This window comes from Manis javanica, chromosome 4 (assembly GCF_040802235.1).
Source record: "Manis javanica isolate MJ-LG chromosome 4, MJ_LKY, whole genome shotgun sequence".
Taxonomy (NCBI): Eukaryota; Metazoa; Chordata; class Mammalia; order Pholidota; family Manidae; genus Manis; species Manis javanica.
In genome coordinates, this window is record NC_133159.1 from 78,281,214 (window position 1) to 78,299,344 (window position 18,131).

Sequence of the window (18,131 nt, forward strand, 5' to 3'; positions counted from 1 at the left end):
GGATGCCTGCTCCAGTCCTGGGCTGGGAAGGACAGAGGTGACACAGAGACCAGGAAAGCCTCTCCCTGGAGAGGAAGAAGAGCCCTTGGCTGGTGAGGAGATAGGAGCTTCTGGAAGTGGCAACTTGACTGGTAGCTCTGCTCTGGTCCACAGTGGTGGTCTGTGGGCAATGGCTCTGTCCCACCCCCTGAAGCAGAGGTGGGGAACAGTTAGGAGCTCCCAGGTGCATCTCAACTGCCACAGCATCTCTCAGCCCTGGAGTCTCTCATGTGTACAGTATGCATTTCCTTTAAGAAAAAGATCAGAAAAACATCTTTCAAGTTAGCTAGTCTCTTTCCACCTGGCCCTGCTCTCTCCGGTTACTGAGGACAGCCTCAGAGAAGATCCTCAGCAGACTCTGAATAAGTGGCCAGCCCTGGGTGATAAGGTGGTGAGAACACAGCAGCCAACTGATCTTACTGTGTACATAGCAGCAGCTCCCTTCTAAGAGTCAATTCAGGAAGATTTAAGAAGCTTCTCTGGCCTATACCCTGAAAATTTTAAGACACTCATGAGAGAAATTAAAGAAGACACAAACACATGAAAATATATTCTGTGCTCATGGATAAGAAGAATTAATATTGTTAAAATGGCGATCCTGCCTAAAGCAATCTACAGATTCAATGCAATCCCTCTCAAAATACCAACTGCATTCTTCAAAGAACTAGAGCAAATAGTTCAAAGATTCATATGGAACCACACAAGACCCTGAATAGCCAAAGCAATCCTCAGAAGGAAGAATAAAGCTGGGGGGATTACGCTCCCCAACTTCAAACTCTATTACAAAGTCACAGTAATCAAAACAATTTGGTACTGGCACAAGAACACATCCATAGGTCAACGGAACAGAACAGAGAGCCCAGATATAAACCCACACATAAAGCCAATTAGTATACGATAATAGAGCCATGGATATACAATGGGGAAATGACAGCCTCTTCAACAACTGGTGTTGGCAAACCTGGATAGCTACATGTAAGAGAATGAAACTGGATTATTGTCTAACTCCATACACAAAACTAAACTTGAAATGGATCAAAGACCTGAATGTAAATCATGAAACCATAAAACTCTTAGAGGAAAACAAAAGTAAAAATCTCTTGAATATAAATATGAGCAACTTTTTCCTGAATGCATCTCCTCGGGCAAGGGAAACAAAAGCAAAAATGAACAAATGTGACCACATCATGCTAAAAAGCTTCTGTACAGCAAAGGAAACCATCAGCAGAACAAAAAGGCATCCTACAATATGAGAGAGTATATTTGTAAGATAAGGGGTTAACATCCAAAATATATAAAGAGTTCACACACCTCAACACCCAAAAAGCAAATCCCGATTAAAACATGGGCGGAGGATCTGAACAGACACTTCTCCAAAAAAGAAATTCAGATGGCCCAGAGACACATGAAAAGATGTTCCACAATGTTAATTATCAGGGAAATGCAAATTAAAACCACAATGAGGTATCACCTCACACCAGTTAGGATGGCCAACATCCAAAAGACAAGAAACAACAAATGCTGGTGAGGATGTGGAGAAAGGGGATCCCTCCTACACTCCTGGGGGGAATGTAAGCTAGTTCAACCATAGTGGAAAGCAGTATGGAGGTTCCTCATAAAACTAAAAATAAAAAAACCATTTGACCCAGGAATTCCACTCCTAGGAATTTACCCAAAGAAAACAAGATCTCAGATTCAAAAAGACATATGCAACCCTATGTTTATTGCAGCACTATTTACAATAGCCAAGACATGGATGGAAGCAACCTAAGTGTCTGTCAGAAGATGAATGGATAAAGAAGAAGTGGTACATATACAGAGTGGAATATTATTCAGCCATAAGAAAACAAATCTTACCATTTGCAACAACATGGATGGAACTAGAGGGTATTATGCTCAGTGAAATAAGCTAGGCAGAGAAAGACAAGTACCAGATGATTTCACTCATTTGTGTAGTAATAACAACAAAGCGAAACTGAAGGAACAAAACAGCAGCATATACACAGACTCCAGGAAGGGACTAGCAGTTACCAAAGGGAAAGTGGTGGGGAGAGTGTGGGGCAGGGAGAGAGAAGGGGATTGAGGGGCATTATGATTAGCACATATAATGTAGGTGGGTCACAGGGAAGGAGTATAGCACAGGCAAGTAGTGACTCTGTGGCATCTTACTATGCTGGACAGTGACTGCAATGGGGTGTGGAGGGGACTTGATAATATGGTTGAATGTAATAACCACAGTGTTGCTCATGTGAAATCTTCCTAAGGTTTCACATCAATGATACCTTAATAATAATTTTAAAAATCTTCTCTGGGCCTGAAATCTCACACAACTGTTTAAGTTGCTTCATTTCTTGACATCCTTGGTAAAACCTAGAGTACAGGAGAGATGTAGCCATACACCCAAATCAGGAGACATTGACACCTATGTAAAAGTGGGTCGTTGGAGAGAAGACAATGGGGTATGCAGAAGAGTTTTGACAGGGATCACAGGCCCGGCCCTGTTGTAGGGTGGGGCTTTTGAAAAGGCAGAGAGTGGGGAGGAGGTACAAAGGAGGCCCTCCCTCCAAGCTGGACATTTCTGATTCCCACATGTTGTAGCTGTACCTGTGTATCTTGGGCCACGTGTGAGAACAGGAAGTGGTCCAGTTCGTCCTTGCCTCCTGGTCGATGCCTTGTGCCAAAGCAGGATCCAGTAATTAGAGGACTCTGCAGCTAGCTAGGCTGGCTGCTTTAGTATTCTGGATTTTCCACTGACATTTATATTTCACAGATGTTAATCTCATCTTAATAGTGAACAAACTGAAATAGTGATTTATTCAATCACTCATCCATTCAACAAATATTTATAGGGAGCCAAGGCACTGTCCTAAAGCCTGGGGATAGAGACATAAATCATAAGGCATGTATTTTAGTGTGGGGAGACAAAAACAAATGAAGAGTAAAATGTGTAGGATGTCCGTCATCAGTACTATGGAGAAAATAAAGCTGGGAAGGGACGTTTTAAAAGGAAGAGTCAGAAACGGCCTTCTGTGCAGGTGATACTTGAGCAGAGACTAAGAGGAGGTGGGCACTACCTTGCAGGAGGGTGGCAGAAGGCCCTTTGAGGACAGGTAAGGCCCTGAGTGGTCTGATGCTCAAGGAGCAGCAAGGAGGCCATACAGTCCTTCTGTGCCTTGTCCGGGTTTCATTAACACTTGAGTCCTAGTCTAGTGCCAGAATTCTATACCTAGAAATGTTTTTATTTCATCAGCAGTGTAAATTTTACAACTCTTAAGGTTTTTGGTTTTTTTACCCCCTTCCATGTATCTTTCTTTGAACATTTTTAATTTACAAGCCACACTGTTCTTAACAAGCCTTTTTTTTAAAACTCTTTATAGCCACTTTATCATTTTTTTAACGTTCGCCACTTTTGATGTACAATTCAGTGGCATCAAATACATTGTGTTGTGCAAATATCCCTACTATCCATTTCCAAAACTTTTTCTCTATCCATTAAACAGTAACTTTCCCTTCCCCACACCTCTATGTCCTGGTAACATTTACTCTCTGTCTGTTCCTATGAACAAGGTCCTTCATATCACTGGAACTATACTATGTGTCTGGCTTATTTCGCTTAGGATGTTCTCAAGGTTCATCCACATTTTAGCATGTATCAGAATTGCATTCCTTTTTATAACTGAGTAATATTCCATTGTATGTATATACATTTTATTTCCCTATCCATTTGTTAATGGTCATATCAATTGTTTCTACTTTTGGCTATTGTTAATAATGAACACTGGCATACAAATATCTGTTTGAGTCCCTTCTTTCTTTTCAGTATTTATCTCGAAGTGGAATTGCTGGATAATAATTGTTTAACTTTTTTAAGGAACTGCCAAAACTTGTCCACAATGGCTGCACCATTTTACATTGCCAGTAACAATGCACAAGGGTTTCCAATTTTTCCATATCCTTACCAACACTTACCTTCTGTTATTTTTTAAGGTCATTCTAATAAGTGTGAAGTGGCATGTCACTGTGGCTCAGGTTTTACTTTTCTCACTACTAGAACCAGTAACATTTGTGATCCATCTTCAATAGGTGTGTATTCAGTTTTGGTCCTAGTAGCTGTTTGTTTTTTGACACACTTCTAAATTTTTACCAGAGATTCTCAATAGGGATGACTTGCATTCTGTCTTCCCTACTGGGGGCATTGAGCAGTATTTGGAGACATTCTGGGTTGTCACAACTGAAGGAGGGGGTGGTACTGGCATCAGGTGGGTAGAAGCCAGGGGTGTTGCTATCATTCTACAATGTACAGGACTGCCTGCTGCAACAATTTGGCCCCAAATATCAACAGTGCCAAGGTGGAGAACCCTGGGTTATAACTCTTTTGTCGTATTTCATGTACCTTTATAAAGTGCCTTAAATCCTTTTGGGAATAAAGCAGAATGGTGAATTACTGCTTCTGAACTAAATATTATTAACACTGTGATAAAGATGAAGAAGGCATACCTTTTTTACAATAGCCTCTGATGCATATTCACATTGCTTACTTGAATGTATATTGAATTAGTTGCTAATAACCCAAAATACAATGAGATGAAAATGTTGCCATTAATATTTTCAAAAAATTAGCATGCTCTTAAAGGAAATAACAAATCTAGGTATCTTATCTTCCATTAAATTGAAAAATATAATGTACCAGGCTCTCTGGCACTAATCATATGTGGGTGGACAAGGTGGATGTGGTCTCTGGGCCCGTGGAGCACAAACCTCACTAAATATCAGATGTTAGGCTAAGCATTTTTTAACAGTGTTTTGAAGACTCTTCCCATCTAAGTTGCACAGTTTAAGGAAGTAGAAATTCTTAGAAAATGGAAAACTTTAATAATTGTTTAAAGCAAAGGCACAACATTTCAGGTTATATGATGTTACAATAAGAAATTCCAACAGTAAAATGAAATACATTACAATTCTGCATTTCTATAGTATATCTAAATGTATTAGTCTATCATCTCTTCTTTGGAGTGAAAAAAAGGGATAGGTAGATCAATGGATATGATGTAAAAACTTGGATTATAAGTAGTATCCACTCCACTTTTAACCAGAAATTTACATTTCAGTAGAATGAATTAAAATTAACAAAATTTTTTGTTTTGTTAATGATAAAGCAGCAATAAATTTCAGGTTAAAGCTCATTATTTTAACAAAGTAAGTCACTGATTTCATAAAATGTTAGCTGTCAATGCCAAACATTGGCCATGAAAGGGCTTTACCAAAACACAGTTGATATACTCATTACTTTAACTCTGAAAATTATAGTGCACTATATAAAAGATAAAGGAGATCAAGGAACCAAATCATTTATTATATCACAAATAAAATACTTAAAAAGGTCTATCTAGACCTTGTTTTCAATCAAAGGCACTACCTGGAGAGTAACAAGCTGCATTATGTTCAGAGTTCAGAAACAGTTTTTTTCCCTTCTAAAATAGCCTGCTATTTAATCGGAACTTGATGGCTCAATTAATCATCAAACACTGAGTGTCTAATATCTATCAATAAAAAATGGTAGAACTTTTGTAGTTACATCTTTGACTTCTTTTTCCAGGAAGAAAAAAATTACCACTTATTTTTTAAAAGGCTGTTAAAATATTTTCTTGATCTAAAAGGTTGCTGTTTCATCACTTCAGTGAGATTTCCATTTTATTCAGATCACTTGTAGCCTCTACTCTTAGCATTTAACCCAGGATTCAATGACACCAAGGAAGGCAACTATCTCGAGAGTATTTTTCTTTTACTGTGAGTTTATTTCATTCAATTCCCATTGAATATTCCTCAACTCTGAATGTTTGACTGAATAACATTTAAATGACACAAAAATACCAGACATTAAATAAAATCTATCAAGAAACATTTTCAAAGTCTTAATTTGCTTGTCAAATTGGGGAATAGTATAGCTAGTGCATCATAAAAGCCAGGAAGATTTTAAACCCTTCTAAAGACTATTTGAATCCAAAATCTTAAATGATAAGATTGTTTCATTGCCCAAATTACAAGAATATCAATGAATTAAGGTTAACTTACTATGATTCTTTTAATACCTAATCCCTACCTGGAAACAGTATTTAAAAAATTCTCTAAGAATATCTTTCAAAGTTTAGAGTTCAAACATTTCTAGGAAGATGTTCTTATTTTAAAGTCAAACTATAACATTGACTCACTGAAGCATACTCTAAAGGTCAATATGCATGTTTTAAAGAACAGTGCTCATATTCTGGAATTCTTTGCTTCCTTTCTGCATTCCAAAAGTACAGCTATCCTTCCAAATTTGTTGCATCTATGGCATCAAAGACTTCATGATATAAAATAGCTGGCACTTTCTATTTTGAATAATTCTGAGTATAGTAAGATTCACCAGGAAATTTTCGATATCCAAGCCATTAGCTCAACAGCAAAAGCAAATGGTTCAATCTTCAACGGAGACAAACTGAAGGAGTAACCTACATTTTAGAGTATCTAAATCAAGGGCCAGTAAACTTTTTCTCTGAAGGGCCAGTTAATAGGTAATTTAGGCTATATGGGCCACATGGCTCTGCAGTGCTCAGCTGTCACTGTAGCAGAAAACCAGCCACAGACAGTATATAAACGGACAAGGACAGGTACACTCTAGTAAGACTTTATGACACTGAATTGCACATGATTTTTATGTGACACAAAATGTTACTCTTTCAATTCCCCCCCTGCCCTGCACATTATTTAAAAATGTAAAAACCACTCTTAGCTAGTGAGTCATGTAAAAACAGGCAGCTGGCTAGAACTGGGTCATGATTTGCTGACCCTGAATCTAGATTATTCAGATTTCTTGATTTGGGGGTCACAGCAATCACATAACCATGAATTGTCTCATTTCATTCACTTGAGCATCAGCAGACTCTCGGCTGACAGTAACGAGCTCCAGGAGAGAATCTCTCAAGTCCCAGTCAGACAATTCTAGGAGTAGTATCTATATCATAAGCTGTGTAGAGCTTACGAGGTTGATACTCATACATTTACACCTATCCACTTACCTATCTATCTATTTAGGGAACATATTTAAATCAGTTATTTAAATCACATTAATTGTCACAAAAGCAGGGAGTTGAGAAATTCATTCACTGAACCTTTTTGAATGCTTAATGTCAGTGAGATCTGGATTACGTCCTGGCTCTGCTACTGACTAACTTCTTTACACAGGTAGGTTACTTAACCACTAGAATTTCGCCCAGTGCTAAGGACACAGCAGGCTAAGACATGTACCCATGTCTCCAGGATTCTCAAGCAAATAGTAAAAGGCTTGCTGGAAAAGCCTAATCCTCAATGTATCATAAGGCTTATCTCCTAGTTTTAGACAGAAAATTATTTTTGTCTCTTCTACTCCATTCTGTCATTCTTTCTTCTGTATCAACATAACATACAAAATTGTATCTCCATATATACTGAATTCTACCTTCTTCTTCTTGTATTTTTTTCAAAGGCTGCTGATGAAAATAAGAGCAAAAAGCATCCAGTCAATACATTCTTGTTGTCTTTACATGATGTAGTTGTAATTTGGGTGTTTCCTCCAATTTATCAATGACAGGCATTCAGTTTTCTAGGAAAAAAACTCTACATGGAACAAAGGAAGAACTGGTAGGGAAAAATTCTTATGGCTTTATCTAAAGATAAGTAACCAGAGTATCTGAAGATAATGTTCATAGATATTTGCATATATAATTTTTGTGTATCTTGGACCTCTCAGTCCATTGCTTAAATTATTTTAAGTAGAATATCAGCACTAAGTAGTATGTGCTATAACCTCTTTAAATCATGAAAAATTTATTAGTTATATACACATGAAGTAAAAGATTTCACCAATAGTGCTTCTGAACAAGCATGAACTAAATTATGCATCTGCTAGTGTTGAATGCTAAGCAAAATACTAAAGCTATTAAAATATTAGTGTTTGGTTTTATTTTCAATTTCTTTGAACCTATTATTTTATTTACAGAAGTCCTGTTAGAATGCTAAAGGCATTTTGCAACATGTACATTCAACATATACAATGATGTTCAATGTTGGGTGATGCAGATTTATAAATATGTACCAAAAAAACAATATATTTGCAGTTAACATACTACTCTTGACCACACAGAGTAGTAGGCAACACAGGGAAACATCATGTGCATATAAAAATTAGAAAACAAAACTTAAAAAACATTTTAAGACAGATAACCATTAATTTGTGTTTATAAAATTACATGGAAAAAAAGGTTTGTGTTTGGGAACTTTCAGTGGCCTGCTATTAAAGCAATAATTTTAACTGGGGAAAAATATCTCTCAAACACAAAATGAATGATAAATCAGATGTATGTCTTGGCCAGATGTTTGTAGACAGCCGTCCTGAAAACAAATTGATAAACATAAACACACAATTTGTTCATTAAGTATAAGATATTGCACAAAAAGTTTTGTCTAAAGAAATTCAATTTTCCATAGTTCCTAACTTCAGAATGTTCCCACATATAGATACAATTGCATTTCTAAACAAGAAACATTAATATTCAATTAATACTGTTAAAACCTTATTTTTCTGATTACCATATTCCAGTCTACTCTATGGCAATGGTAAGTCAGTGGTGAAGATTTGGCAAAGATATAAAGGCAGATAAGAATGTAAAATATATATATTATATGTATATATATGTACATATGAAACAGATATGTTCCAAAAACCCTCAAACATATGATAACTGATCCCTTAAAAAAATCCAGTGTCTAGGTCACAGTGATGGTCAGACAGTGGTTGAATATGCCTCTCTTCTTCGTGGGGGCTGCTCCTTTAGAGCCAGGTGACTGCTGTCTCTGGTCTCTGGGACACTGTCTTCTGCTTCGCTTCCACTGCCATCGGCCACAGTGGGATCCAAGGACAGCAGGCCAGATTTTCTGAGCAAAGGAAAACCAATGCCACTTTCCTGTAAGGAGTTGTCCATAAAATCTTCATCAGAGGAATGTAATGATTCATCATCTTCTAGTAAATGGTTGACAATGTGGATTCCATCAAAAGGGGCTTGGCCTGAGAAGACCCTCTGGCCTTTTAGGCACCTGAGCTGTCAAAACAAAATCCAAGATAATATATTCAACTTGGGAAAAACACACACACCAAGAAAGCAAATGCTTCATGTTTAAGGAAGAAGGTAACTTAATCTCCGTCCATTTGTAGATATAACCACCAATTTTTGAGTGCCTACATGTTACGTAATGGGCATATAACTTGTTATTTTAACTAAAGTATCACAACCATCCTACATGGTAGATTTTATTATCTTCATTTTACAGATTAAGAAATGAAGATTTAGGGAGAGTAACTGGCTGAGGACGCAAACTAATAGCGAAGTTTAGATTCAAACTGATCCTTTATTGTACTACAGATACTACAATGAACCCCATGTACCCATCATCTAATCTGAATAATACATCGTGGACAATCTTGTTTTTTATACCTCTCCTGTCCCTGGATTACTTTGAGGTAAATCCCAGACGTCTTATCAGTTCACCCATAAATATTTAAGAATGGATCTCTAGAAGACATGGACTTACATATATAGTCTATAGTCTTGAGAGCATGTCTCCATAACCCTGAATGATTAAAATGATTTACAGATCATTAAAATGTGCTGTGACTCTCCACCTATTGTAACGGCCTAAAGATTGCATACCATGGTCACTCAGTCAAGACAGGAGGCATGCTTCTTCCCACTAGAGATACTCCCTTCCGGAGGGCATGCTGGCAGTGTAAAACTGCCTTCTCTCCTTTCCAGGGAGAAGGAGTGAATTCTTTTCACTAGGGAATTGGGGAGAGGAATGGCATATATGGCTTAGCTCTTTCCCCTCCCTTTTCAACTCTGGGAACCAGGTTCGGTATGTCTGTCGCTGGAGTTTTACAGCGCCACACTATTATGTGAGAAAAGCTGTGGAGATCGGTTGCTCCCTGTTCCTGGTGGGCAAGTCTCACTAATTCTAGAGTTCAGTATTGAATATTGTAGTCACACATCTAAACCATCTCTTCCACCGGGAATTTTTATCAGAATTAAAGGTGATTTCTTTTCATCACTTTTGCCTTAGTTCTCTAAAATTCCCAACCCCACCGCCATGGATAGCACAACTAACATATAATGAAGACATCATCCCTGCCCTCAAGAGCTTTGGTTTTAAATGTAATATTTAATTTTGATATTGTCCAATGTTTAATTTCTCCCATACACCATGAATTTTCTCCTACAATAAAGAGTTAAAAAAATAAACAATTAACCACCAAAATCTATCTTGCTATTAACAATTTTGCTGAAATATACTCCATGTTTCCTACCCTTATCATTACTATCAACCCCCAATTTTGTTTCTCAGGGACAAATTCCTGGTCACTTACATGCTTTCAAATCTTGAGATAAAGGCTATGTGAAATAGCCAGGAAATATTACATATACTTTCAAAACTAACGGTCTGAGAGTAAACATTACAGCCTTGCCATAAACACCTCCCAGCTTTCCCGACAGACTTCCAGGAAGATGTGAAGAAACCTCAGCATTTCCCAGCTGGTATGTGACAACGGGAAACAAGAGGGATGCTGGGACTTAGTACACTGATGTCTGCCTCAGGCAAACCTTCAACCATAAAGAACTTCTGTGCCTTGGGCCAAGAGAACAAAATTACAGTGAGGTACAATGTAAGCAACACCTTCCTCCTTAGCAGAGCAGAAGGGATCTAAACTTGGAGTTGAGTCTTTAGAGAAAGGGCACAGAGCACCACAGAGACCTCCTCATGCTTGTGATACCCAATGTATTACTACAACTGCCACGTTCTGATGCAACATCCTATCTCCATATTGCAACATATGATTTGTAGCTCCGAATGTTAAATTAAGTCAGTTAATCCCTTCCTTTCTCTTTTTGCCCCAGAATTTTTTGAAGAAATAATATGGAACACATGGCTTTTTTCTTCCTGGCCCTTACTGAGAAGGAGGAGGGCAGAGGAACCACACCTTTCCAACTGATTGGAAAGCTGTACCTTTCTTTGCTCTAACAAAATTTATTGCAATTAAAACACTGCAGCCTCATGTCAGATGTAGTAATTGACCTCAAATATTACATAAAACTAACTACAGGTTGAGGGGTCATTTCTTTAATGTCAGACATGCAATTAATGCTTCTTTAAGAACTGTTAATATAGAATAGCAAAGGCATAGAGAAATTTTTTGGAGGAAGGAAAAAAAGTTGAAGATAAGGGACTCTGTGGTAAAACTGAGTTATGCCTCAGTTACCTCTTGGATTTAGAAGTGTGCACATAGGTTCTGAGAGGGAAGAGGCCTGTGTAGGTCCACAGAGTGGACATCTGGCAAGGAATTCCAGGGTGTGGAGTATCCAGAATGTGGTCTAGAAGGGGCTGGACCTCGGGGGAAGATGTCCTCTGGTATTCCTCATCCTGTGAAGGGGTTTGGCTGGCAGAAGGCCAGAGCTGGGCCCTCTAAAGAGCAGGTTTAGTTGCCTGGATCTAATAGCTGTACTGCTTATTCTTATTACTAGACTTTTAGGAGCTAATTATATTTATGCAACAACAAAAAGCAGACAATTAACCTTCTTACCACTCCAACCCCCAGGCGCCCAAAAAAACTTTCACCAATATTACTGGTAGCAAACTTAGATTAGACTATCTCAAAATATGGTCCACCTATCATCTCCATCATGATAACCAAGAATGCCTATGAAAAATGCATAATTCTTCTCCAGATAAAAGGAGTTAAAATCCTGAGAGTGGCACACTTTTAAAGCATCTCAGGAGATTCTGATATACTCAATTTGAAAATTACTTCAGTAATTCCTCTGTCAATCCCAATCAAAGGCGCTGAGTAAGAAAGGAGTTGATTTATCTGATATGGAACTCTTAATTATTCAGGACAAAAATGCCTCTGAACTATGAACATAGTTTATGTTTGTGTGTGTCTGGTTTATACAGATGGATACCATCTTTCAGTAGTACAACCCAGATGTTCTAGGCCAATCTACCATTGGTGGTTGAAATGAAAAGCAATCTGTTTAAACGTCTTTTCCTGAAGCTCTATCCTGGTTTATGGGTAGGATCCAGGAATATATGTGTTCAAAAAAGTTGACTAATTTTGATGCACACCCAGGGTAAGGACCACTACTCTAGGCAAAGTTTTGTTTGGTTTTGTTTTACATCTCTTTTGGGTCAATCACAGAATCAGGATCTGACAAAAGCACCATCTATCTTAAAAAGTACACATATATACTTGAGCATACCCTTTTGAGGACCATTGTCTTTTCTAATTTTTGGTTAAAGACCACAGGAATATTTTCATGACACTAACAACAAAAACTTTAACTGTGAAATGTCAGTAATAAACTCCTATTATGAGGAAAAAAACACAATTATTTTTTTCAGGTGAAATAATACATAGGTCATTTTAAGGTCATTGTGCCTGTAAGGACTGTTGAGATTCACCAAGGAAAGAGAGGCACCAAGATACTCTAGAATTGTAAGTAAAGGGCCTCTGCTCAGGTGAATCTTGGGAATCCCCAAAGAAACATCTCAGATCACTACTATGACGGTCATAGTCAATGACCTACTCAGGCATTCAGAGCTTCCTGTCAGCTTTTTAAGTTCCCTGAAGTTTGAGCAGAGAGTCAAATATTACCAGACCTTGAGGAAAGCATCCAAGAGAAGCCAGAAGGTGGCAACTAGGAGGAAACAGACTATCTGGGGAGAAGAAAACTTTTAAAAAAACATTGTTTATCTCTTCTGAAAATGTTGCATCCATGTAAAAAGGAGAGGATACTCATAGAAAGAGGTCTCAGACATAAATTTCTTTGACCTGAAAGACATAAGCCTTGAGACTGAAAAAGGCTATCAAGTATCCAGGGCAACGGAGAATAGTAAACCTATACAAATAGTACATCACAATGAAATTTCAGGATACTAGGAACAAAGAAAAGATAAAGACCCAGCCAAAGCCAAAAACATGTTTTGTGTAAAAGATTAAGAATCAGAGATTCTACATCTTACTAAGCTGATGGACAGTGACTGCAATGGGGTTTGTGGGGGGACTTGGTGAAGGGGGGACCCTAGTAAACATAATGTTCTTCATGTAATTATAGATTAATGATAACAACAACAAAAAACGATTAAGAATCAGAATGATAGCCTTCTCAACTGTAAAGACAACAGAGCAATATCTTAAAAATTCAGGGAAAAAATAGTTTCTAACCTACATTAAAAAAATTGTAATTATCTTAAAAAATTTCTAATACTCAAAGTATCAATTAAGTATGAGGCTAAAATATGAATCAAAAGCTGCAAAAACAAAAATAAAACCTCTTTTGGGTCCATCATGAGAACTAGGATCATCAGATAAAACCTTTTTTATGGCTCATCTCCCATACATCTTTTTCTTCTAGAAAGGTAGGTAATGTGCTATACCTAAATGAAGTACATTAAGAAAGAAAAAGATATTTTTTTGTCTTCAGTTCTGGAGAAAGGAAATCCAGTACAAAAGTAAGGCAAAAAGAATCTCTAGAATAATGAAAAACTCTCCCAGGTGCGGGAGTCCTAGAGGCATCCAGTCCACAGTGAGATAGACTGGAGCAGGTCAGAGGAAAGATTTCTCCAAGAAGGTGACAGCTATACCTAGATTATTTGCATGGAAGAGATTAACACCTAACAGATTTACATGGTACTAGAGGACAGTTACATAGAAGAGCACACACCAAGAAAATGAAAAACCTAAGACAATCACTGAGTAAATGTATACAGGTAAAATAAACATATTAAGACACTGTTTCCATATAACTGAATGCTATTTGGCAATGAAAAAAAGGAATGAAGTGCTGATACATTGATGAATCTCAGAAGCATTAAGCTGAGTCAAAGAAGCCAGGAACAAAAGATGAAAGATTATATTTTTACGAAATGTCCAGGAAAGGCAAGTCTAGAGAGACAGAAATAGGCTAGTGATGCCTAGGATTGGGGGAGAGGTGGGGAGAAAGGGAGTGACTGAAAATGGACATGAGCATTCTTGGCGTGATAAAAATACTCCAAAATTAGGCTGTGGTTATGGTTGCACAACTCTGTAAAAGTACTAAAAACCACTGAATTTTACACTTAAAATGAAAGAGCCTTATGATATGTAAATTATCTCTCAATAAATCTGTTTAAAATAAACTAGAGTTAGAAAAACAAACAAAACCTCCCAAAACATTATGTTCCAAATTTCCCTGAGAAGATGATTTTGGAAATTTGTGGAAAAGAAGACTTTCCAGGCCTCTCTTTGATCTCCATTCCAGAAGAGAGGCTTGAGAAGCTGCACGTTCAAGCACCTGTATGTTGGATGTTCCACTGTGAGTGGCATTATGGAGAACTAATGATGTAAGGGTAAACTAGAGATGTAGAACCTGTATACTAATGTACTGTATTATATTAGCAGGATAGAAGGATGAAAAGTTTGTGTGATCATGGTGAAGGTAAGGAGAATGAAAGAGAAATCCTTCCCGATGTAAAGATGCCAAAAGATTATGCCTAACACTGGTAAATAAACAATTAGCAGTTAAGAGTAGAAAGAAAACAAGAGTCCTCCAAGGAATAGCAAAAGCCAAGTCTAAGACTGTCTTTTTGCAAAAGACTTTTTATTCTTTGATCCTTTAAATTACACACATAACTAACTTCTTTAAAATTAAAAACACTTCAGAAAAAAGAAAATATGTACTTCAAGTAAAATTCAGTAATAAAAAAAGGTATGGAGTTAAAACTGAGAAGTCCTTCCTGCTTCCTCACTCCCATTCCCTACAAGTAATCAATTTGGTGTTACCAATTCTAATCTTTCATTTAGTTGTATTTTAGTCAAGGTTGTATAGACCAGCCAGTCTGGCAATTTTTTGTTTTAGAAAAAGAAAGCAGCCTGTCTAATTACTTATCATATCAAAGACTGAATAAAAAATCATGAATACTGTATCAGTCATTTCTTGTACTTCTTTTTGTGTAGGCATTTCACAGAGAGATTAAAGGTCTAAGAATCTACTGTATATCAAAAAACTGTCTTCAGTATTAATTCTAACTATATCATGTACTTACTATACAACGCTGCCCACTAAGGGAATTTAGAAAATATTTTAAGCAATTCCACGATTCACTATCCTGAGATAATCCCATTAACATTTTAATATATCTTTCAAGATGATTTTTCTAACTTTATATGCTTTTCAAAAATGGACTAGCCAATACACATTTTGTTTTATGACCTGCTTTTTCACTTAACAACAAATCATGCACACTTCTTGGTGTCATAATCTTTTAATGGTTGCATGGTGTCTTATTTAGGAAGGTATTATGATCTGCTTAACCAATCCTCTTGTTGGGATATTGAGATTTCCACTCCTCACTGTTATAAATAATACTGCCATGAACATCTTTGAACACAAGGCTCAGCACAGTTACCTAATTATTTATTTAAGACATACAGTCAGAAATACAAAATACAGTGTAAAGTTTCTACATTCTTAAGGACTTTGATTTCTATGTTTAAACTGCCCTCCAGAGAGGTGGTATGAATTTACATCCTTAACATTGCCTGAAAAGCTTGGGTTTCCCTATAACAGTACATTAGTTTTTTTTTTTTTTGCCAATCAGATAAGTAAAAAAGTTTAAAATTTATTATTATTATTATTATTTTTAATGCAGAGAATAATTTGGTGAACTCCTATGTTGTTATCACCTAGCTGTAATATCATCAATCAACAAATTATGGCCACTTTTGTTTCAATGTAACATCCTGCCTCTCCAACCCTGAACTACTCGAAAGCAAACAGAAAAAGGATTTTTAAATAACTCTAGCCTGTTGAATTTGGAGATCTTTCAGAAAAATATTCTGCATAATCTAATTTTGCCTTCAGATTATTTTATCCTTAAACATTAGCATGTAAAGTAAGTAAAACAAGCTTATTGTGTTAGGCTTCCTTTTAATGACTATAACATTTCTATAACATTTAAAAATAACTTCATTTAGGTAATAGGTTTGTCATTTTCCAAACACCATCAGCTAAGAGACACAACTACCAGAGACGATCCCACTGGCTATTCAACTCAGTGGGCCACTCTGGAGTCTTTTTACTTCTGTGAGAATGTTGGTGATATTAAGTATACCCTTCTGAATTCCTAATTCTCTAGATCATTAACTAATAAACTGTCATGTGTAAGAGCCACCTGGGATTATTTAAAAAATAAAGATTCCTGAGACCTATTCTTAGACATCTGGATTTAGCATGTTGGGCTCAGGAATCTGTATTTTACACAAGTACCCTACAAGATTCTGAAGAGGATGACCCATAGATCACATTTTAAGAAGCATGGCTCTAAATGGTTATTTAGGGATTTACTATATCAGGATTATGTTAGGAAAATTTGGTAAGGGTAAGTAACTTTGGATTTAAGGATTTCTTGTTCATTTTTCACACCATTATCACACTGGCCACTGTCAAGTTTTCAAAACACAATGGCCTAAATGTGGACACACAACCAACTAGGGAAATAAAGCAAATTGAAATGGAAAGAGCCATGAGGCTAGTAAATATTTTAAGGTATGATCTATTCTTCGGTGTTTACAGATGCATTCACCATCTAGTTTCAAGTTTGGGTCCCATTGGGTGTTTCATAGGATTCATCACTGAGAAGTACCATCTGATTTTAGACATCTTAACATTTCAGTGTATGTCCAAGTGAGAGAACATGTGTGTGTGCATAAAACAGAGGCAGAGCCTTTTCTTCTTTTCCTATCAAATGTCAATGTTCAAGTTCAAATTTTATTCTGAGAATCAGCTTCATATCCAGGTAATAGACTATATGTTTTAATGGATGACATGTCTACCCTTAAGAGCATAGTTCTAGCTTAAAGGCCTTGATAGAAGAGCTACTTCTTAATATAACAACTCAACAGTGATGTGAAAGAGACACACATGAATGAGTGTGTGTGTGTGAGGAGGGCATGAGAAGGCTTTTTGTCATAAGACATGAGTCCATTCAGAATCTGTGCTGATGACAGTGCTATATTGATGAAATACCTCTAGTATACACTAATGTTTTTTGTCTAGATTAGTAGCTTTAGGCTGATTTTTGCAATTTAAAATCAAACATTTTAATTAAATTTAAAAATTTTAAATTTATATTTGGATTTTCATGTATTAGAAATGATTAGGTACCACTGTCAATATTTTTAAAAACATTCCCTTTGATTATCTCAGCAGACATTGTTACTACTACCATCAGTCTACTACTTCTTTTAGATTTAGACTCTCTAACTTGAACAGTAGAAAAGCTTTACTGTAAATTGTGCTCCAGTTTTAGACAAGTTTCCAGTACCATCTCTAGGGAAACTCAGTAGCTGTCACATACACACACACCTTCAAATGAAATATACCTTTCTTAAGAGTAGAGCCTTTTTCATGTCTTGAAGTAGGGTCCTAGTTTATCTCTGAATGATTGACTCTGTACCAATTATTCTTTCTGGTTAGAAAGTATCACATGGTGTAACACACCTGAAAAGCCCCATTAGAGGGATGAAGCATGCACTCAAAGTATGGAGGAAAGAGAGAGCTTGGTAGGTCTGAGGAACTGCTAAGCAGTTTAATATAAGGCTACTAAGAGTACTGGAGTTAGGAGGAGTGACATGGAAGAATCTTAAATGTATACTGTTTAAGTCAAAAAAGTCAATCTGAAAAGGACACATACTGTATGATCCCAACTATATAGCATTTTGGAAGAGGCAAAATTATGGAGACAGTAAACAGACCAGTGGCTGCCAGAAGTTCAAAGGGAGGGAAGAATGAATAGGTGGAACACAGAGGACTGTTAAGCAGTACAACTCTTCTGTATGATACTATAATAGTAGATACATGTCATCTACATTTGTAAAAACCCACAGAATGTGTAACACAAAGAGTGAACCATAATGTGAACATGGACTTTAGTCAATAATGTATCAATATTGGCTTATCAGTTGTAACTTATGTATAGCACTAACACAAGAT

The 18,131-nt window shown here is 36.8% G+C and overlaps 1 protein-coding gene across 6 annotated transcripts in view; it reads right to left on the minus strand.

The window, feature by feature from the left end:
- Nucleotides 1–4,888: 4,888 nt before the first annotated feature.
- EVI5 (ecotropic viral integration site 5) overlaps nt 4,889–18,131 on the minus strand; it is a 219,898-nt gene continuing 206,655 nt past the window's right edge. For all 6 annotated transcript variants that reach the window (XM_036998074.2, XM_036998073.2, XM_036998077.2 and 3 more), the window contains one exon: nt 4,889–9,152. In XM_036998074.2, coding sequence (XP_036853969.2) covers nt 8,838–9,152 — 315 coding nt within the window. In that variant the 3' untranslated portion in view covers nt 4,889–8,837. The remainder of the gene's footprint in view (nt 9,153–18,131) is intronic.